The sequence below is a fragment of the Rhododendron vialii genome, chromosome 2a (assembly GCF_030253575.1).
Source record: "Rhododendron vialii isolate Sample 1 chromosome 2a, ASM3025357v1".
Lineage (NCBI taxonomy): Eukaryota > Viridiplantae > Streptophyta > Magnoliopsida > Ericales > Ericaceae > Rhododendron > Rhododendron vialii.
The window spans coordinates 7225193-7243386 of NC_080558.1; the positions used below are offsets into that span (position 1 = coordinate 7225193).

The 18194-nt window shown below is 38.0% G+C and overlaps 1 protein-coding gene and 2 long non-coding RNA genes across 4 annotated transcripts in view; 2 read left to right on the top strand and 1 right to left on the bottom strand.

Annotated features, from left to right (window-relative positions):
* Positions 1 to 12834, top strand: part of LOC131318066 (uncharacterized) — a 28529-nt gene extending 15695 nt beyond the window's left edge. The window contains exon 2 of the long non-coding RNA XR_009197487.1: positions 12398 to 12834. This is a non-coding gene — a long non-coding RNA (uncharacterized LOC131318066). The remainder of the gene's footprint in view (positions 1 to 12397) is intronic.
* Positions 6423 to 6634, top strand: LOC131318068 (uncharacterized). The gene is made up of 2 exons (XR_009197488.1): positions 6423 to 6468; positions 6507 to 6634. It is a non-coding gene; the product is annotated as an uncharacterized LOC131318068 (long non-coding RNA).
* On the bottom strand, positions 12322 to 17868 carry LOC131318065 (probable aldo-keto reductase 2). 2 transcript variants are annotated; one of them, XR_009197486.1, is made up of 6 exons: positions 17570 to 17820; positions 15603 to 15803; positions 14362 to 14534; positions 14154 to 14256; positions 12525 to 12960; positions 12322 to 12490 (listed from the first exon to the last, which is right to left on the bottom strand). XR_009197486.1 is itself a non-coding variant. In XM_058347856.1 (6 exons), exons 2-6 carry the CDS (start codon positions 17783 to 17785, stop codon positions 12622 to 12624), a joined length of 1032 nt encoding a protein of 343 aa, XP_058203839.1. In that variant the 5' UTR covers positions 17786 to 17820; positions 17862 to 17868; the 3' UTR covers positions 12322 to 12621. The 2 variants fall into 2 exon arrangements, 1 of the variants encoding a protein (XP_058203839.1); XM_058347856.1 differs by adding an exon at positions 17862 to 17868 and having other exon boundaries at positions 12322 to 12960.
* Between the last annotated feature and the right edge of the window lie 326 nt (positions 17869 to 18194).

Genomic DNA, 18194 nt, shown 5'->3' on the forward strand with positions numbered 1-18194 from the left:
GAGGTTTCAAAGTTGATCGTAAAAGTACAAGTGGGACTTGCCAATTTCTAGGGCACTCTCTAGTGTCTTGGCATAGCAAGAAACAAAATTCCGTAGCTCTATCTACCGCCGAGGCGGAATATGTAGCGGCCGGAAGTTGTTGTGCCCAAATATTGTGGATCAAACAACAAATGGAGGATTTCAATTTGCAATATGATCATATTCCTATTAAATGTGATAATACTAGTGCAATTAGCTTAACCAAGAATCCAATTCAACATTCTCGAACAAAACATATTGAGATTAGACATCATTTTATAAGAGATCATGTTCAAAAAGGGGATATTGAACTTAACTTTATTAGTACCGACAAGCAATTGGCGGACATTTTCACAAAACCCCTTGGTGAAGAACAATTTTGTTTCATTCGACGAGAACTCGGCATGTCTAATCATTTATGAAAAAGTTTTGTGTTCTTGATGTCAAAAGTTTTTTTTGGATTCAATGTTGAGTTGATTGAATTCGTAAATATCATACTTGATGGAGAGTACAAATGATCTTGATAAAGAAATCACCCTCCAAACATTTTATCATATGTTTCATTTTCCTGTGTTTGGTATGAAGAAAATCAGTTTTATGGTCTTTAATGTTACTCCTCTTAAACGATTTCTGGACTTAACCTGCATTTGTCAGTCGGATGTCCAAGCGGATGTCCAACCGGACAACCGTGAGGTTGAGACTTATTCAAGCTTTTGCGTTGCTAACTCTGATTTATTAAGTCTGTTACACTTAGTTTGTATGAACTTCATGGCTTAGTGCTTAAATTGTCTCTTATATACTTCGCCGATATGAATTTCTTGTCTCTAAGCTTGCAGGGATAATCATTCTCGGTAATACCCCTCGCATTCTTTAAAAAGCTCTCTTTTAGGGGGAGCATGTATTAAGGGGACACAACAATAAACACCCGAACACAATTTTCTTCCCCTATTCTTATTCTTTTCGGCGCCACCCCTATCCTATCTCTATTCGGCGCCACCCCTATTCTATATCTCTTTCGGCGCCGCATCTCTACCGCATCCCCTATCCTATCTCTATCTCTTCATATATATCTCTTTCGGCGCCTACCGCATCCCCTATCTCAAATTTCAAACAATTCGGATATCCTCAATCTCAAATTTCAAACAATTCGGCTATCCTCAATCTCAAATTTCAAACAATTCGGATATCCTCAATCTCAACTTTCAAACAATTCGGCGCGGCATTCCTTATCCTCAAACACTTCTCTCATACTCTATAAATTCAACAACACTCTCTCTATCTCTTCATCTATCTATCTCTCCTTCTCTCTCGGCCTAAATCTCTCATCAAGCAATGGCAAACATACCGCAAGGGTTACCGTTTGAGTTTTACGAAAGAGATGCCGAACGAGCAGAGTTCAGGTTGTTTATCCAAACCATTTGGATGCAACTCTTTATCTTCATTCTGCTGTGTGCGTTACTTACCATGAGAATACCACCATGGTTCGGATGGAATATAAATGTGGATACTCTGTGGTATTGGATTGGCATTATAGCTGCCGTTGTAGCAGCCATTATTCGAGAATACGAAAATCAAGGTCGCCAAGCTCTCAATGAACGAAGATAGAGTGCTACAGGGCAAGAGCGGCATGGTGCTGGAACCATGGCCCTATTGTTTTTCTCTTTTTAGTTTTTTTTTTATGATGTCACAGGGGGAGAAAAAGCCAAGTTTTAATTGATCTATCTTGCCATTTTGGGCAAATTTAAAAAATTGCTTGCTATGATCTGATGATTATTGCTATTACTCGTTGATCATAGATAACTGCTTTGGTGCATGTATTAAGGGGGAGATTGGCATAACTCCTACTTGAATAAAAACTATCATTTTGTGTCATCATCAAAAAGGGGGAGATTGTTGAAAAATGTATGCATTATAATTTGTGAAAATTTATATGCATCTCTATTAATTATTTTGATGATTAATTCAATGATATTTTTATTCGGCAAATACAAAATTATCGAAAAGTCGATTCCCGAATTAAATATTTTCGTGACCTTGAAATATAGCATAAAGTCTCTTGGATTCATGATTTATATTTACAAAGACTTTATTGAGCTCAATACATGCTTTAACGGTTTATTTAGATGAAATTGTGAGCCACAGGTTGACGAACCGGCTGACAAGCCGGCTGTCTGAACAGAAAGCTGTGACAACCGGACGACCACCCGGATGACCACTCTTTCAAACGGCTAGTTTCCAACGGCTAGTTTCAAACGGCTAGTTTCCAACGGCTAGTTTCAAACGGCTAGTTTCCAACGGCTAGTTTCAAACGGCTAGTTTCCAACGGCTAGTTTCCAACGGCTAGTTCCAACGGCTAGTTTCCAACGGCTAGGAAGCATATGGATGGCTATATAAGGCATCAAGAACTCATTAATGTATATATACACAAGCTACAACATTCCATATTATTGCAAGAGCAAATTCTCAAAAGATCAAAGCCAAAAATTCTCATTGTTCTTCCACTTTCATATTATTCTTGAGAGAAAATTTGTACAAGTCGTGAGCGATAATTTTCATACCTTCTTCACATACTTGTATTTCCTAAGTGAGTGTTTGAGTCAAACACTTGAAAGCTTAGAAGACCAAATTCGGGTTGGAATTTGGGTGTTATTGTTTTTGAGAAGTTTTCGGAGAAAATTCTTGCGGTTGTGCTAGCTCCTCGGGAAAGCTAGAGACATTCGGTTCTTGTAAGCACCCGCAAGACTTACAAGTTGTAATCTTTTAAAGATTAGTCTAACCTTCAAGTAATTGCTTGAGGAGAAGTGGAGTAGGGCCGGACCGTGGACAAATCCGGACCGAACCACTATAAACGGGTTCTATCTCTCTATCTCTCTATTTTGATTGCATACTTATTGTTTGCATATATTGTTAGAGATAAATTTTTATTGGTAATTATTACTAGCAATCCTATTCACCCCCCCTCTAGGTTGCATAATTTGGGTAACACAAACCTTCAGAATCTTCTTCATTCTATCCACCACAGGTTGCCAAGTTTGAATCCTCCTTGGATTAGCTCCTAGAGGCATGCTTAAGTACTTCATTTGAAGCTTCCCACTTTGCACCCAACTAAAGCTGTCAGATTATTTACTTCCTGCTCTTGAATTCTAACTCCACAAAATCATGCTTTTTGAGTAATTGACCTTTAACCCAGACATGGACTGAAACCACCTCAGAATTATCTTGATAGCCTGGATTTCATTTACATCATTATTACAGAAAAACATAGTATCATCAGCAAATTGCAGGTGTGTTTCTAGCCACCACATCAAGTCAAAGCATTTGGCAAGACACGAGAGTGAAGTTAAACTGGTTGTCAATGGTATAGGAGGAGTTGGTTGGGGTCCATTCTTCCATTATGTTTCTTCATGTGGTGAAGACCAAGAAAGTTGTATCTTCCTATTTGATAGAGATCTCCACTAAATCACCTTAGTGTCAGATTGGGATCCATTCTTCTACTATCATGTTTCTCCCTATGGTGAAGACCAAGGAAGTTGTACCTTCTTATTTGAAAGAGATTTCCACTAAATGATCTTAGTTCCAGATAAAACTAAGAGAACCCTAACCCTAAGAGCACGTGATAGCACTCTTCGCCTAATAAAATCAACAACATCCAAAGATCATTAAATCATCATTTTTTTTGTCGTTATGTTTTGTATGGTTGTAGTTGCATTCTTAAGGAGAATGCATCTCACCAGAACTTTGTCAACTTCGCCTATGCATCGCACGTGTTTTTTTTTCTTCCAAAGTAAGAGCACAAATGGCATCGGTAAGTATGCAACTAACGTTTATGCAATTTGAAATTGTAAGAAAGAAGAAAAATTAAGTACCTTTTTGTTCTTGGCTGAAAATTTCTTCAACTGATTTGAAACTGTGAAAAGACGAATCATTTTGTGTACCTGATGCCTTCAACTAATTTGAAAATATAAAAAGGCGAATCATTTTGTGTATCTGATGCACCATTGATCATCCAGGAAATGTTTAAAATGGTGTTAAGCGACAAGCAGATAATGTTGAGATTTTTGATAGTTATATATTTTGGCTTTGTTAGTTAATCAAATACGGGAGATGGAAGAAAATAGGACACAACAGAAAGAAACGTGTATTTTGATTCCATTGCATTTGAAGCGTGTTAGTCATAAATTGTTACTTTTTTCAATGGTTTGAAAGAGGAAGAAAAGAAAACATACTTGATTGCACAACTAAACGACCCAGGGCTGCAGGCATCAATGTCAAGCAGGAGCTGGTAGCTGCAGACCTGCAACTTTTCATTACCGACCAAGGAAGAAGAAGTTTCCAGTTTGCGACAGCATGAGCATCATGCTTCACACCTTATCATTAGAAGATCTCATTGTCATTATTATCTTGTTAAAATTTTAATCAAATCCTGAATTTGTGACAGAGATCCAATAGGACATTTAAATTTCTACTTGTTTTGCACTGCTCTGGTAGGGTTATAGTGTCACCCATGCCATAGCAATAACCTTTCTCATTAGCCACCAGCCCTAGCATGGCCATCTCTGTCTACTTGGACCCATTTATGTTAAACTTTATCTACCTGGTTAGATGGGAGGAGCCCATTTGCAGCATCGATACCCGTCTTCTTTCGAAATTACTTCATAATAGAACAAACGTACCAATGTGCTTTGTCAGATCAGATGATCAGGATCCCTTCCTAAAATAATTACCTAGGAGCGGATGAAAGGTGCCAAATAGAATAGTCATACGAACATTTATTGAACTTGTGGAGTTATTAACTCCAAATAAAGAATAAACAAAGGATCCTGTAAGTAGAAGCTTGCAGTTTCACTCTAGGAAAAGTGAGAGAATAGAGTAATACTCATAACATCAGCCCACCTATTGAAAATGAAGAAGATATACCATCAGCCTACCTATTCAAAATGAAGAAGCGATTGCAAACGTACATTCTAGTTTGAATAAGCCATTTACTTACTGGCATGCTGCATACAACAAGGCTGAAACAATAGTCTGTCTACGGTCTACCAAATCAAAATAAGAAATAAATCATGCATGAACACACCAATTGATAAATGCCTACCTATAGAATCTAGTATAATATTAAAGTTGGACCAAGTTTTTGGGTTCTAAATGAATCAAGCCCGACAACACTCCATGAAAAGGAAGAAATACAGAAAGAGAACAGGAAACATCCTGCTCAAGGACATATCGAGATGATATACATAGACACACAAAGTCCTCACAGGTGAAAAATATAAAACACCATAGGTGTAGATGTATGTCCAAGGATCACATTGAAATATTTTACAGGTGCAAAGTCAAGATAGGTAATGGCTTAAATTTTGAAAGCGCCGATACGTATGGACAGTCTATTCAATTATAGATTTGGCATGCGGGTATTTGCCAACGTGTTTCCTCGCTGAGGTAATAACCTCTTCTGTTCCATTAGACACATGCAATGTCTTTTCCATAAAAAAGTATTCGATCTTTACATATATATTATAATACTTTCAATAACAAAGCTTTGTGCTCTACCGGATTGCTATGGATTACAATTGGCGGGTAAGTTCTCAACAAAGCAAGGTATTTATGGATTGAGTCAAGTTAAACATTTGAGAACAGAGGTTCTGTTTGTTGGTGTACGTGACATTGATCAAATATTTTGTGTACACCATTCTAGTAAAAGGAGAAGAAGATTTAATAGTGGCATGCGTTACCCAACATTGGCTAGTCATGTACTATATTAAAACCCAAAAAAAAATCCACTTTATAGGACATGAATGGTGGGGAAACATGGTATTGATTCAGTCAATCACACGGTAACTAACATGAATACATGGGTACTTGGTATGAATTTGGGGCAACGGAGTCTGGCTTGCTAGGCAGTCGGCACTATCCCAAAGACAACAAACAACACGCCGGAATGTTGGGTAATTCCATCGAACAAGTGGTGTGCATGACATCAACAATTCAATTTTGTTTTAAGGAATATCAATCTGATGTTGAAAGTATAGATACCTATACTTGATGCACATGTTTACTATCGATGAAGATGGGGAAGAGAGGGTGGGGAAAATGCAATTTACTATGCAAATATTGTTGGAAGTAGAGGACTTGGAAGTCTAGAGAGGTCTTCTGTATGAATGAGAAATGGATGTGGGGTTAGACATCATGAAGATGTCTGTAAACGGACGCCGGGCTCGTCTTCGATGAATGCGGAAAGGATAGGATTTACTATTGATGAAGATGGGGAAGAGAGGGTGGGGAAAATGCAACTTACTATGCAAATATTGTTGGAAGTAGAGAACTTGGAAGTCCAGAGAGATCTTCTATATGAATGAGAAATGGATGTGGGGCTAGACATCATGAAGATGTCTGTAAACGGACACTGGGCTCGTCTTCGATGAATGCGGAGAGGATAGGATCTTAGTAACAGTCCATAAAAGGATTGAAGGTTGGAGGAGAACGTGGAGGAAGATGGAACCACGATGAAGGTCGGAGAAGAAGAAGATGGAAGGAGAGCCAGAGGAAGACATGATGTTTCTAGTTGATGGCCGATGGAGCGTTCGAGAGATGGAGAGAGGATACGTCGTTTTGGTTGGGGTGTTCTAGAGATGGTGCGAGGATATAAAATAAACAAACATCTCACCGAGTTGTTGGGTTGTATTGTGCCGGTGGGCAAGAGCTGTAGATAGGACTGATATTAGTTGCAAATGCTGGAGGAATATCTTTGTACATTTAAAAGAAGTAATAATATAGATAATACCCCTTAATCCTCCTCGACTTCTCTCCATGCCACCAAACTCGGGGAGCCTGTGGTGAAGGGAGCTCACCACCAGATTGTAGCCCTCCCAAAACAGCTCCCAAAACAGCACCATTTTGATAAATTAGACGCACCCATTAAATCTCACTTTTCTCCTCATTCTTCTTCCATCTCCAAGTCCCCCAACTTTCCCTTCTTTTTTTTAAAAAAAATGGTAGAATATTTCATTAATACGAGAAAACATACAATGAAGGAGGGTTATCAATCCCGACCAGAGACAATAACCAAGAGGTCTAGATTCACAAACAAATATCCATAACCTCACAAACCAACCATCGAAATCCCAACACACCACTACTAACAACACCCCCGAGGGGTGAGAAAGTCCCACACAGGGGAGAAAGACCCACGAACGGCAAACACAAACCGAAACCGAAAAACAAATACCGAAACTAAAAAACCCTAACCCTAACAATCTGAAACACTTCAGCCACCGCTACCCCAAACTTCGGCCTCCGTCCTCCGTTCACCACTAGATCTTTGCAGGCTACACCCAACACAAGGACTGCCCCATGCCGCCTCCGGTCTGTTGTTGTTGCAACTTGTAGAAGAACCACCGCAGCCATAACTTGCCCGCCAACAACGGCACTAGAGGCGGGAACCGCTAAGGAGACGTAGGATTTGCGCTTCGACGGCTAGATCTAAATAACCCAAATCAGTTTTGGGCACACACAGCCAACGGCCTTCAAAAAAAACTAGACACCGATTTACTGCCAGCCACCACCCTATAACCCCTCTGGGGTTGATCGCTCGGAACACCATAGCGGTTTCTCATGCTCAGGCTCCATTCCGGAAAGGAAAATAAGTACTTATTTTTTAAGAAGGCAATTTCAAGCTAAAAAATCATATACGTACGCAAATAATTTTCCTATCAATATGGATTTTGTTTGATAGATCTCATTGAGATCTTTAATACGGTGCAAAAAAAATTAACGAGATTGTAATAGGTTTAGCTAGAGTGTGTCAAAACAATGGGGGTTAACGAGATGAGACTTGGACTCCTATTTTATTCACAACATAATATTTGAGATAGTTTGGATAACAAGGACTAGCTAAAATACACGGCACCCTCCCCGGCAGTATTTGGCTAATAGGTACCAGTGTCGACTCCTATGTTTGTGTTGTCTAAACCCGACTCCAATCTTAGTTGCCTACTACTATATTAGTAATAAAAGATAAAATGACATACAAGTCAAACAGAAAAGAAAAGTGAAAAAAAAACGCAACCAAAATTACATCATGCTTTTAGCTTGAATTACATATATAACCAACCGCATGGGCAGTTGCCCAAAAATTATTTTGATTTGTTGCGCCATGATGGTGGGTTGTCCAAACCCGAGGTCCTATGGGCTTATCATGGGGCCGGCTTTGATAGCTACCCATTCGTATGGTATTCTATGTGCAAGATAGCTCACCCCTGGTTGAAGCATGGCCCTTATTAATGAAAGTTCTTTGGTGGAGTGATTAGTATTTTTGTATTCTCAAGGTCTTAATTGAGAGATATTGGAAGTGTAACATTGAAAAGTGAGAAAGACTACAATACACACCTTTTATTTGAGTGTATATCATATGCATTTCCCAAAATGTTATGAATTATAGAAAAAATGTTACGAATCGGATTGCTAAAAAATTACGAATCGTATAAAGGTTACGAGATACACTAAAATGTAATGAATCATAATAAAAATGTTACGAATTGTATTGCTGAAAAATTATGAATTCTAGAACAAAAGTTACAAAACACACTAAAATGTTATGAATGAACCATAAAATAGGTGCATATGGTACACCATTTTAAGGTATATGTATTATAGACTTTCCCTTGAAAAGTACTCCGTATGTCCTTAAGGTTAGCTACCGTTCTTTGAGTTCCAATGCCATGTTTTAAGACTAGACTATTTTCAAAAGAGTCATGGAATTGTGGGATACGTTACTATGTTTAAGGAACTGTTCAATTTTACGAAAAAGACGAGAAATGGTGAAATGAAAAAAAATAAAAAATCAATTGTCTCAGTAACTGAACACTAAAAAAAATTGCAGGGAAATTGGTTTTTTATACTCTGTAGTATTTGGTCTTAGCGAAACAAGAACTATGTCGTCATTCTTGTAAGAATTAACTCTCTCTTTTAAAATGCCTCGTTTTACGTTTTGGAAATCTTTTTGGCCCGGTTAAAGATCTTTCAAGCTTCCTCCTCGTTTTACCCTAACAATACGAATGTCAAACACGTTATGTTTATGGTATGAAGAGAAAAATTAATTGAGACTAGTTCAATTGAGCACCCTTGTACATTTACATACGAGATCGAGATGTCAGGGGGTTAATCCTCCTGCAAAGAATCGAATATCTCTCAAGGGTCATTTGTTTAGGTAATATTTCTTTCTTTAATGGGCTATCAGTTCAGCTTAGTATGTTGAGGGCTTCATGTACCGATTTAATTCAGATATTCATATTCTTCTTTGGCTTACAGTAAAAAAAGGAAAAAGGAAAAATGACGGTCAATGACGTGTTTTGATAATTAATATCCGCTAAGGATATTTTCAACATTAACAAATGTTCTTTGTCGGTATTAAATATCAAAACACGTCTTGGGCCGTCATTTTCCCCAAAAAAAAAAAAGAAAAAATATTATTATGTGATGATGAATTGCCGCTACATTAAAAGGGAAGATTTCATTGCGAGGACAATTAATTGGGCCACTAAAAAAGGCCTCCGATAGGTCCATTTTGAACCTGTCACTGACCCGAGTAATGTTGGGCCATTAAAAAAGCCTTGCATGGGCCCATTTGAAGACCTGCACCTGATCCGAGTAGTGGGCCTTACATGGGCCCATTTTTAAGTCCTGTTACTTGTTTTTTGTTGTTCCACCATGATAATTGCTAAGCCTAAATATTCAGATATAAGTGAATCTTAATTTCTCAAAAGAAAAGAAAATGAAAGTGGTTAATTTCATCTTCTATGAGTAACGACAAAACCTGATATGCTTTTTCGGAAAATATTACTACCACGGACTACTACGTACCTTGCGTGTGTATCAATAAATATTATAGATGAATTCGTAAATTGAGAGTATCTTTTTTAGCCAAATATGCACTTTGAGATTACTCATGTCACCCGTTGGAGACCGGAGAGTGTGCACTCCAATGGACTTTTCTAAGTTGGGAACTTTAATTCTCAATTTATTTGTAAAAGGCCCACTTCATCCAATAATTAGTTTTGCCCAAATTTTTTTAGTGTACTTGTTGAGTAATCAATTTGAAGTGTTATTTTTTTATTTTTTATTTGAATACATTTAATATTAATCCTAAATCAAAGAACCCATTTTCATTTATGACATCAGTGACAAAGCCAATCTAGGACCACCGGGTGCATGGGCCCCCACTACACTTTTTTCTTTTGAAATTTTTAGTTTAGTTACCATGCACATGTTATTCGATTAAATGCTTGTCAAAATAAGAATGATTTGTTTGAAATGTTACGAAAAGAAGCCCCACAAAATCAATGTATGTGATCATCGAAGTAAAGATTTGGCGCGAACTTTTTAAAAAGGGAGTAATTTTCTTCTAGTATGGACAATAAGTAATGTTCACCTAGTGTTTAAGTGAATGGATGAACTAAATAGTACTTTGTACTCCAAAACCTAAAAATTATCCTTCCTAACATGATGTAACAACCAACATGAAACCACGCCACATCGCCAACAACCATCAAGTCGTGAGTCGGTGGGATGTTGTCAGGAGTTGGCTATCTCTAGATTTTTTATTTTTATTGTGTCCCAGTGATGCATATCCTTGTCTATGCCACTGTATGACATCCATATGTGCACATCTGTTGATCTGTACCCATAGTTTCTCCTAAATGGACGGTTTCATATTGCATAATAGAACAAAATCATTACTCTCTTGCTACATGAGTGACAAAAAACATCTCAGTATGTAAATTGGAATGAGGGAAAGCTTTACACTTAATAATATATGCTCACGTGTGTATATATTCTATGTTTGTTTTTACCTACTATTTCCGGTCCTCGTTATCGTTCGATTCTTGCACTATGCTCATACTCTCAATTCTCTCTCTCTCAAATTTTTGTAGTTCGAAATGTGTTTCGAAAACACTTTCACACTCGCACACGCGCTCTCGCTTCCGTTCTCGAGCACACACAGAAATTATGTAACTTAGCTCCCGATAAGAAAAATAAATGCCCTTGCCGCTATATATAGTTTTTTCATTTTTTTTGATCTTGTATTGGATGCTAAGTGAATATGGTTGTAATGTCTTCAAGTTATATAAATGAAATTATATTGTTCGTTTAAAAAAAAGAAAGTATAGGAGGCGGAAAGTTGTAGAAGTGTTGAGTAGGTCAACGATTCCTTTGCCAGGAGTGGACTTCGGATTGGTGGTGCACAGCATCGTGTTGCGCACTTTCAAGCCGTCGGATCGTGAACCCGACGACGGCTCAGATCTCATCTCGGCAACCAACGATTGAAAGCCATTTATTGCATAGATGAAATCCGAGTCGTCGGATCGTGCACAATCCGACGACTCAGAGATGCGCAACACGATGCTGTGTACACCACTGTACATCATCATCCTCAATTGGCCAGGAGCATAGCAAGGTTTCATTTGAACATTTAAATGTAGAAGTAGAAAACAAATTGGAGTATTAATTGTAACACATGTATTCGGATTTTTGTTGGGTTTCAACTATTTAACCGGTAAATAATCATCTTTATTCTCTCGTTTGATTTTTTTTTTTTTTGACAAGTCGTTCTCTCTATTGATTTAGTAACGAGATTCACCTCTTAAAAATGTGAAAGACCATGTAGTTTTTTTTTTGGCCACGGGACCTTGTAGTTTTAACAAGTGATAAAAACGTAACGATATGATATTACTACACTTTTTTTTTTTTCGTTACATTTTCAACAAGGAAAAAACAGTTGTTTCACACTTCTCTTTGGTTTAGTTCGTGGTAGCGGTGATGGTGATGGTAAATTTTACGTACTAATTTAGAGGAAGACTATAATACACACCCCTTATTTGAATGTGTATCATATGCACCCCCCAAAATATTACGAATTGTAGAGAAAATGTTACAAATGATATTGCTAAAAAGTTACGAATCATATAAATGTTACAAAATACACCAAAATGTAATGAATCATAATGAAAATATTACGAATTATACTGCTAAAAGGTTATGAATTCTAAAATAAAAGTTACGAAACACACTAAAATGAACATGCATTGACTATGATCCCAAATAGCATGCAAAAAATGTTTAGGTAGTTAGAAGAAATGAATAATCCATTTTTAACCTACCCAACTTTTAAAAAAAAAAAAAAAACAGTTATTCTTCAATTCACACAATACAGGCATTGAGCTGGGCTTTTGGATTCTTAATACTCCAAGAATGGCAATACATCTCTAAAAGGTCAATCTAAATAGAGCAAAACAAAACACAGCTCCATGCACACTAAAATCACATATCCTGCATTGCAAGCTTCGTAAATCCAAAACATCATCCAAGTACCCAAAATCAGTAGGCATAAACGTTCGGTACAAGATGGATACGACTTAAATAAACGAGGTCCATATCGTACAACTCAAGCCAAGATAGCTATAGTGGAACCATACAACTCAAGCCAAGATAGTTATAGTGGAACACAATACCGATGAAACTTGACACAAACACAAAATACCCATGGAAAATAGGAAAGTGGTAAGCAATTTATTCTGTAAGCACGCAGACAGAGAAAGAGGCATGCCTTCACTTAGGTTTCCACGAGGACAATGGAGGAGTCTCTGAATTTATCCACGTAGTCGACATGTACATATGTCTATCACCCTTAACCGCATCACTGGAAGCATAGGATTCCAGTTCAGCCATTTCTTCAGGAGTTAGCTTTACGGATAATGCACCAATGTTCTGGTTTAAGTTCTCAATCTTGGTGGTACCAGGTATAGGACACACGTCGTTCCCTTGGCGGTGGACCCACGCCAATGCCAGCTGTGATGGTGTGCAGCCCTTCTTTTGTGCCATTTCATGCACCCGCTCAAATATCTTCTTGTTATGCTCAACATTTTCGGGTTTGAACCTTGGCATATTCTACAAACGGAAACATACAATTCAGGATAACAACTAATAAAGAAATGATGCAGAAGGATGAATTAAGTATACTTTTCCATAACTGACTCTCATTTTTTTCTCTTCGTCCGACGTTTTACTCTTTAGTAATCCTTTCCCGTAGCATATCTGTAGTTCTAGTTTCATATGGGAGTCTTGAAACCCAGAAAGTGGTTTTGAGAAGAGGAGGAGTGATTGCCCCTCACATAGTTTGGATAAGTTTTTATTGGGAGGGAAGGTGGTCTTGCTGGTTGGTAAGGAAGAGCAAGGATGCGGGGTGAAAAACACATTTAAGAAGCTTCACAATGTGTCAAAGAATTTCAATTAAAACATTTCAGCAGTGCGTATGATGCTAATGAAAGAAATACACGGTGTTGTCTAAAGTTCTACAGTTTAGTGGCTCTGCCACCTATAATTCAAACTGGAACTTTATAGCAAACAGAAGCTCCATACATGTCATTGCACAAACAGTTATGCGGTCGACGCGACTTCTAATTGTAGTTAAATATGTGGTTGTGTGAATGGTGGTTATCTTATATTCGACATACAACGTGCATCTAGAGGAGTAAAATTTAGGACAAGTGGAGAAACTGCAGAAAAACAATTTGAATAAATCTATGGAAGGAAAACAGTATGGGGGTATTTGGAAACCTACTTTTTGACTTTTCATTTTCAGCTTTTTGGCTTTTTGGATTATGGCCAGAATGTATTTTGAGTATGGTAAGAGTGTTTGGGAGATTTTTGTGCAGAATGTATTTTGAAATGTAGTAGTATTTGGTAGATGATTGTCGAAAATGAATTATGGATAGGATTTTTACCATATTGCCCTTTGTCTTTATTACTTTGTCGAAAATGAAGGGAGGAAAGTGGGTATTTTGATAATTGACCACAAAATGGAAAAATGCAAAAATGTGAAAAACACCTCTAGACCTGTTTCTGGGTTTTTGCCTCCAAACCAAAAAACCAAGAATTCATTCTCATAATGGGGTGCCAAACACCCAAAATGAAAAAAATGAAAATGCAAAATGAGAAAATAGGGTTCCCAAACACCCCCTATATACCAGATGTTGACCCCATATTGAATGCAATAGTAGATAGAGGAAGTTGAATTTTTGCAAGGTTCAAAAGGTTGATAGATTCGTGACTAAGTGAAAATAACAACCAAATGCACAAACCTTTCGCAAATCACCATCCGCCAAGTTTGCTACCAAATTGGCACCTCCCGATAAAAATCCCCGTCCCAAAGGACTGTACGGAACAATTGCAATGCCAAGTTCTCTGAATTTGACAAGAAGAGTCGCAAAAGGGATGAAATCAGACATTCAGGAATCAAAACACATATCAACTCTCAAATCAGATGAATTAGCACAAATGACACCTCACCTGCAAGTGGGAACAATTTCCGCCTCTATATCTCTTGACCATAAGGACCACTCCATCTGCACAGCTGTTATAGGATGCACAGCATGTGCCCTTCTGATTGTAGAAGCAGAGGCTTCAGACAAGCCGATGTACTTTATTTTACCCTCTTCGACCAGCTCCTTGAGTGCTCCAACCTTGCAAAAGGTTGCACAACCAGGGTTAGATAAAATTCAATGCCAAAATGATGAAATCCTCGTAAACTTAACAAGAGAAGAAAGAGCTATGCAAAAGATAGTCACTCAATTCTAGTGTAGTTGCAAAAACAAATTGCTGCCTAACTGCACCTTTGATGGGTAGTATTACAATGAACCAGAATTGAAAATGAAGACAACCTCTGCACGTTCATATAATGTCACCTTGGTTATGGGTTTCCTAGTGACTCTTGGTATATTACCATGACCATGGAAGTAGTTTCCAAAAACAAGATAGCCCAACGCCATCCTACCTAAACCTACAATCAATACAGTTAATCCAGTGATATATGGGAAACACAGTATATCAGTCTTCATCCTTTCACTTCCAACCGAACAAGGGTGTGCCATGGGACGCAGTAGTGCTAGTCAAGAACTAAAATCAACCAACAGACCCATTTGCTTAATATATGATATAGAAGCATTAAAACTCCCTTACATTTGCACCATGATCACAGGTTACCTTTGCTGTTCAAAAAATTATCTCAGGTAACCTTCATCTACGTAATTCTGAGCAATGTAGTAAGCACACCTTAAGTATTCTGAAACCAGATGGCCAAATCCCATCCTACCTAAACCCAGAATCAAACATGATCAAGTTCTGTTCACTAATCTCAGGAACAAAAGAATATCGTTCTTCATCACGTTGACCTCTAAATTTAGTGAGGGCGTAGAACTGGACGTCATTGAAGATCGAACATCAACCAAAAGAAACATCTGCTTAACGCCTGATGTAAAAGAATTGGAAGGCTCGAAATGAAGAGCAACACCGTGAGAGACCACAAAGAAAGTATAACAATCAAAATGACAACTAGTCCACCCTGTTTCAACTGGTTACTAACAACTAATAAAACTTTACTTAAAACCACAAGCCCAACTTACATGACCAATCACCATACAGATGTGTGTGTGTGTGCATAGATATATCTATATATATATATATATATATATATATCTATAGAGAGAGAGAGAGAGAGAGAGAGAGAGAGAGAGAGGAACAAGAGGTCAAACCGTGACTTCAATTGGGACAGTGATGTCAATCCGATGCTGGTAATAGAGATCAATGTAATCCACCTCGAGACGTTTCAAGCTTCTCTCACAAGCCTCCCTCACATACTCTGGCTCTCCGCGTGTTTTGGGGGCACCATTCATGCTGCTGATCCCGAATTTTGTCGCCAACTGCACTTTCTCTCTCCACCCTCCTTTCAGAGCCTATAACACAAAATCCAATTGAATCAATCATCAATCAGAACAATTCAAGCATATCCATTACAATCCAATTAAATTTGTTCTATGGAGTGAGTGTGACTATGATGCTGCGGTTGCATACCAGTAATCCTGAGTGAAAATTAAATTCTAATTATTAGGAATCAATTACACAATTATCTAATCTCTACCGCATGAGGTACTCTACAAGTGTTTGGGTTACGCCAATAATCTTATCCACATATATCATTTGAGAATAATTTACTCAGTCCAGCATTTTTTAGTCGATTAAGCTTGAATTTTGACATTACCCTCAAAGTTATGATCAGAATCTGTTGTTCCTAGAAATTTACAAATGCACACAAATAACCACAAACACACAAAAAAATTGCATGGTTCATTAATTGCCTACACCAGGGCCGGTAGAGTTCAATAAGTGGAGGAGAATTACAAAGGTTTTGCTCACCAACACCTAAGACAGGGAACCCACCTAGTTTCTATTTCTCCAACTCTCAATCGATTGCCTCTCATTTCAAGCTTCACAGTCAATGCACATACATAGGCAGAGGATAGTCCTATTCTTCTTCACACTTGAACCAAGTAGAAGCCATGGAAGTCAACAGAGTAGGCCGAGGATTATCTTGAGCCAATTTGTGACAAATCAAGTGAAGATTTGCTCCAATCCCAATGATCTAGGCAAACTTCAATAGATTCTTACTAAGTTTGGAAATGTTATTCTTAGTTGAATAGTCCACCAACGATCACTTTCCTACACCAATTCTTTCAAACATTGAACCATTATCAGATATACCATTCCCAATTAAGGCCCTAGCCTAACTATTTGATTGATAATTAGGCATCTTTCAATTTTGAGTGTTTTGGAGCTACTTCTATAAATTATTCTGTCAACATGCATTATCTCAAAATGAACCAAAAAATAAAAAACCCAAAAATCACCCAGGAACTTTTTAGACCTTGATTATACTTTCACTCGCAAAATCCTTTTACAAACTCTATTTTGCACATGTCATCCAATTAGGGCTACAACAAACCGAACGTTCCGTGAGCAACTCAAGGCTCGGCTACTTATGGACTCGGCTCGTTAGTAAACGAGTCGAGCTTGAGCTTGAGTTTCAAGCTCGTTTTTGTAAACTATCCGAGCTTGAATTAGTTGTAACTTGGCTTGCTCATAAAAGCTCCACTCCTTTGTAGAGGCTCGTTTACTAAACGAACCGAGCTTGAACACCTGAATACTAAAAAAGTCGAGTTCGAACTAGACTAGTTTTGAACGAGCCAAGCTCGAATGCTTCAAAGCTTGGCTTAGCTTGTTTGCAACCCTACCTCCCGCCACTTTGGCAGATTCTTATTATAATCTAGACTAGAAATACATAATTTACAACCCACAATCCAGAATCTAACAATAATTTATGCTTTTCTAAACTCAGAACCAAAATCAAAGTAAATCCCCTAAATCTCGCTCCAGCCCCAGACTCAAGTCCATATCAAAATTAACACTAAAATTTAAACAAATAAAGGGAGACTGGAATCCTTACTCATTTTACAATAACAAAACAAACACAAAACAAGTGATGAAATTCAGGGTAAATTGGGGTACATACAGAGCCGGTCCTGACTTTTCAGGGCCTAGAGTGAAAATTAAAAGATTGAACCTTTTTGCAAGACTATTACAAATGGTAGCAGAATAGGAGGGGCCTCTAAATTTTGAAAATTTTTTAAGGCCTTTTGGCTTGCTCGGCTCTAGCCGTACATACCTTGGCGAGGAGGAGCTCGTTGTCGCCGTAGACGTCGGAGGTGTCGAGAAAGGTGACGCCAGATGAGACGGCGTAGTGGACGAGCTCGATCATGTCTTGTTCGGCCTTGGGAGGGCCGTACATGAACGACATGCCCATACACCCCAGCCCCTGTGCTGATACCTCCATTCCTTGCGAACCCAATTTCGTTCTCCTCACTGCTGCTGCTGCTGCCATTTCTCCTTCAAACTGATCTCTCTCTCTCTCTCTCTCTCTCTCTGTGTCTAACTCTGGACTATTACTCTCTCTGTACGCGTGGATCTCTAGCGAGAGAGCGCGCTTGGCTCTTAATACTCGCTCCATTTCAAAATGAGTGATGTTTTTGAAATTTCGTGTCATTTTCAAATATTTATATTTTTTGATTTATGAAGCTTTATGTGATTTTGAAAATTTTATTTAATAGAATTAATTATAATCTATTAAATAAGATTCATATTACATATTTTTTAATATTTATATTAAAAAATATAAGAAATTAAAAATGAAACGTTTTTTAAAAAAAATCAGTCATTTTAAAATGGATGGAGTATTTTATAGGGAGTGACGATGGAGTGCAGTGAGCGGAGCCCGTTGCGATATGGGCTGG

Coding starts and splice junctions, on each gene's coding strand:
- LOC131318065 (XM_058347856.1), bottom strand. CDS start 17,785: ATGGCAGCAGCAGCAGCAGTGAGGAGAACGAAATTGGGTTCGCAAGGA. Junction 14,535..15,602: donor CTGTCCCAATTGAAGTCACG/GTTTGACCTCTT, acceptor ACCTTTTGCAAG/GTTGGAGCACTCAAGGAGCT. Junction 12,961..14,153: donor CGGATGGTGATTTGCGAAAG/GTTTGTGCATTT, acceptor TTCCGTTTGTAG/AATATGCCAAGGTTCAAACC.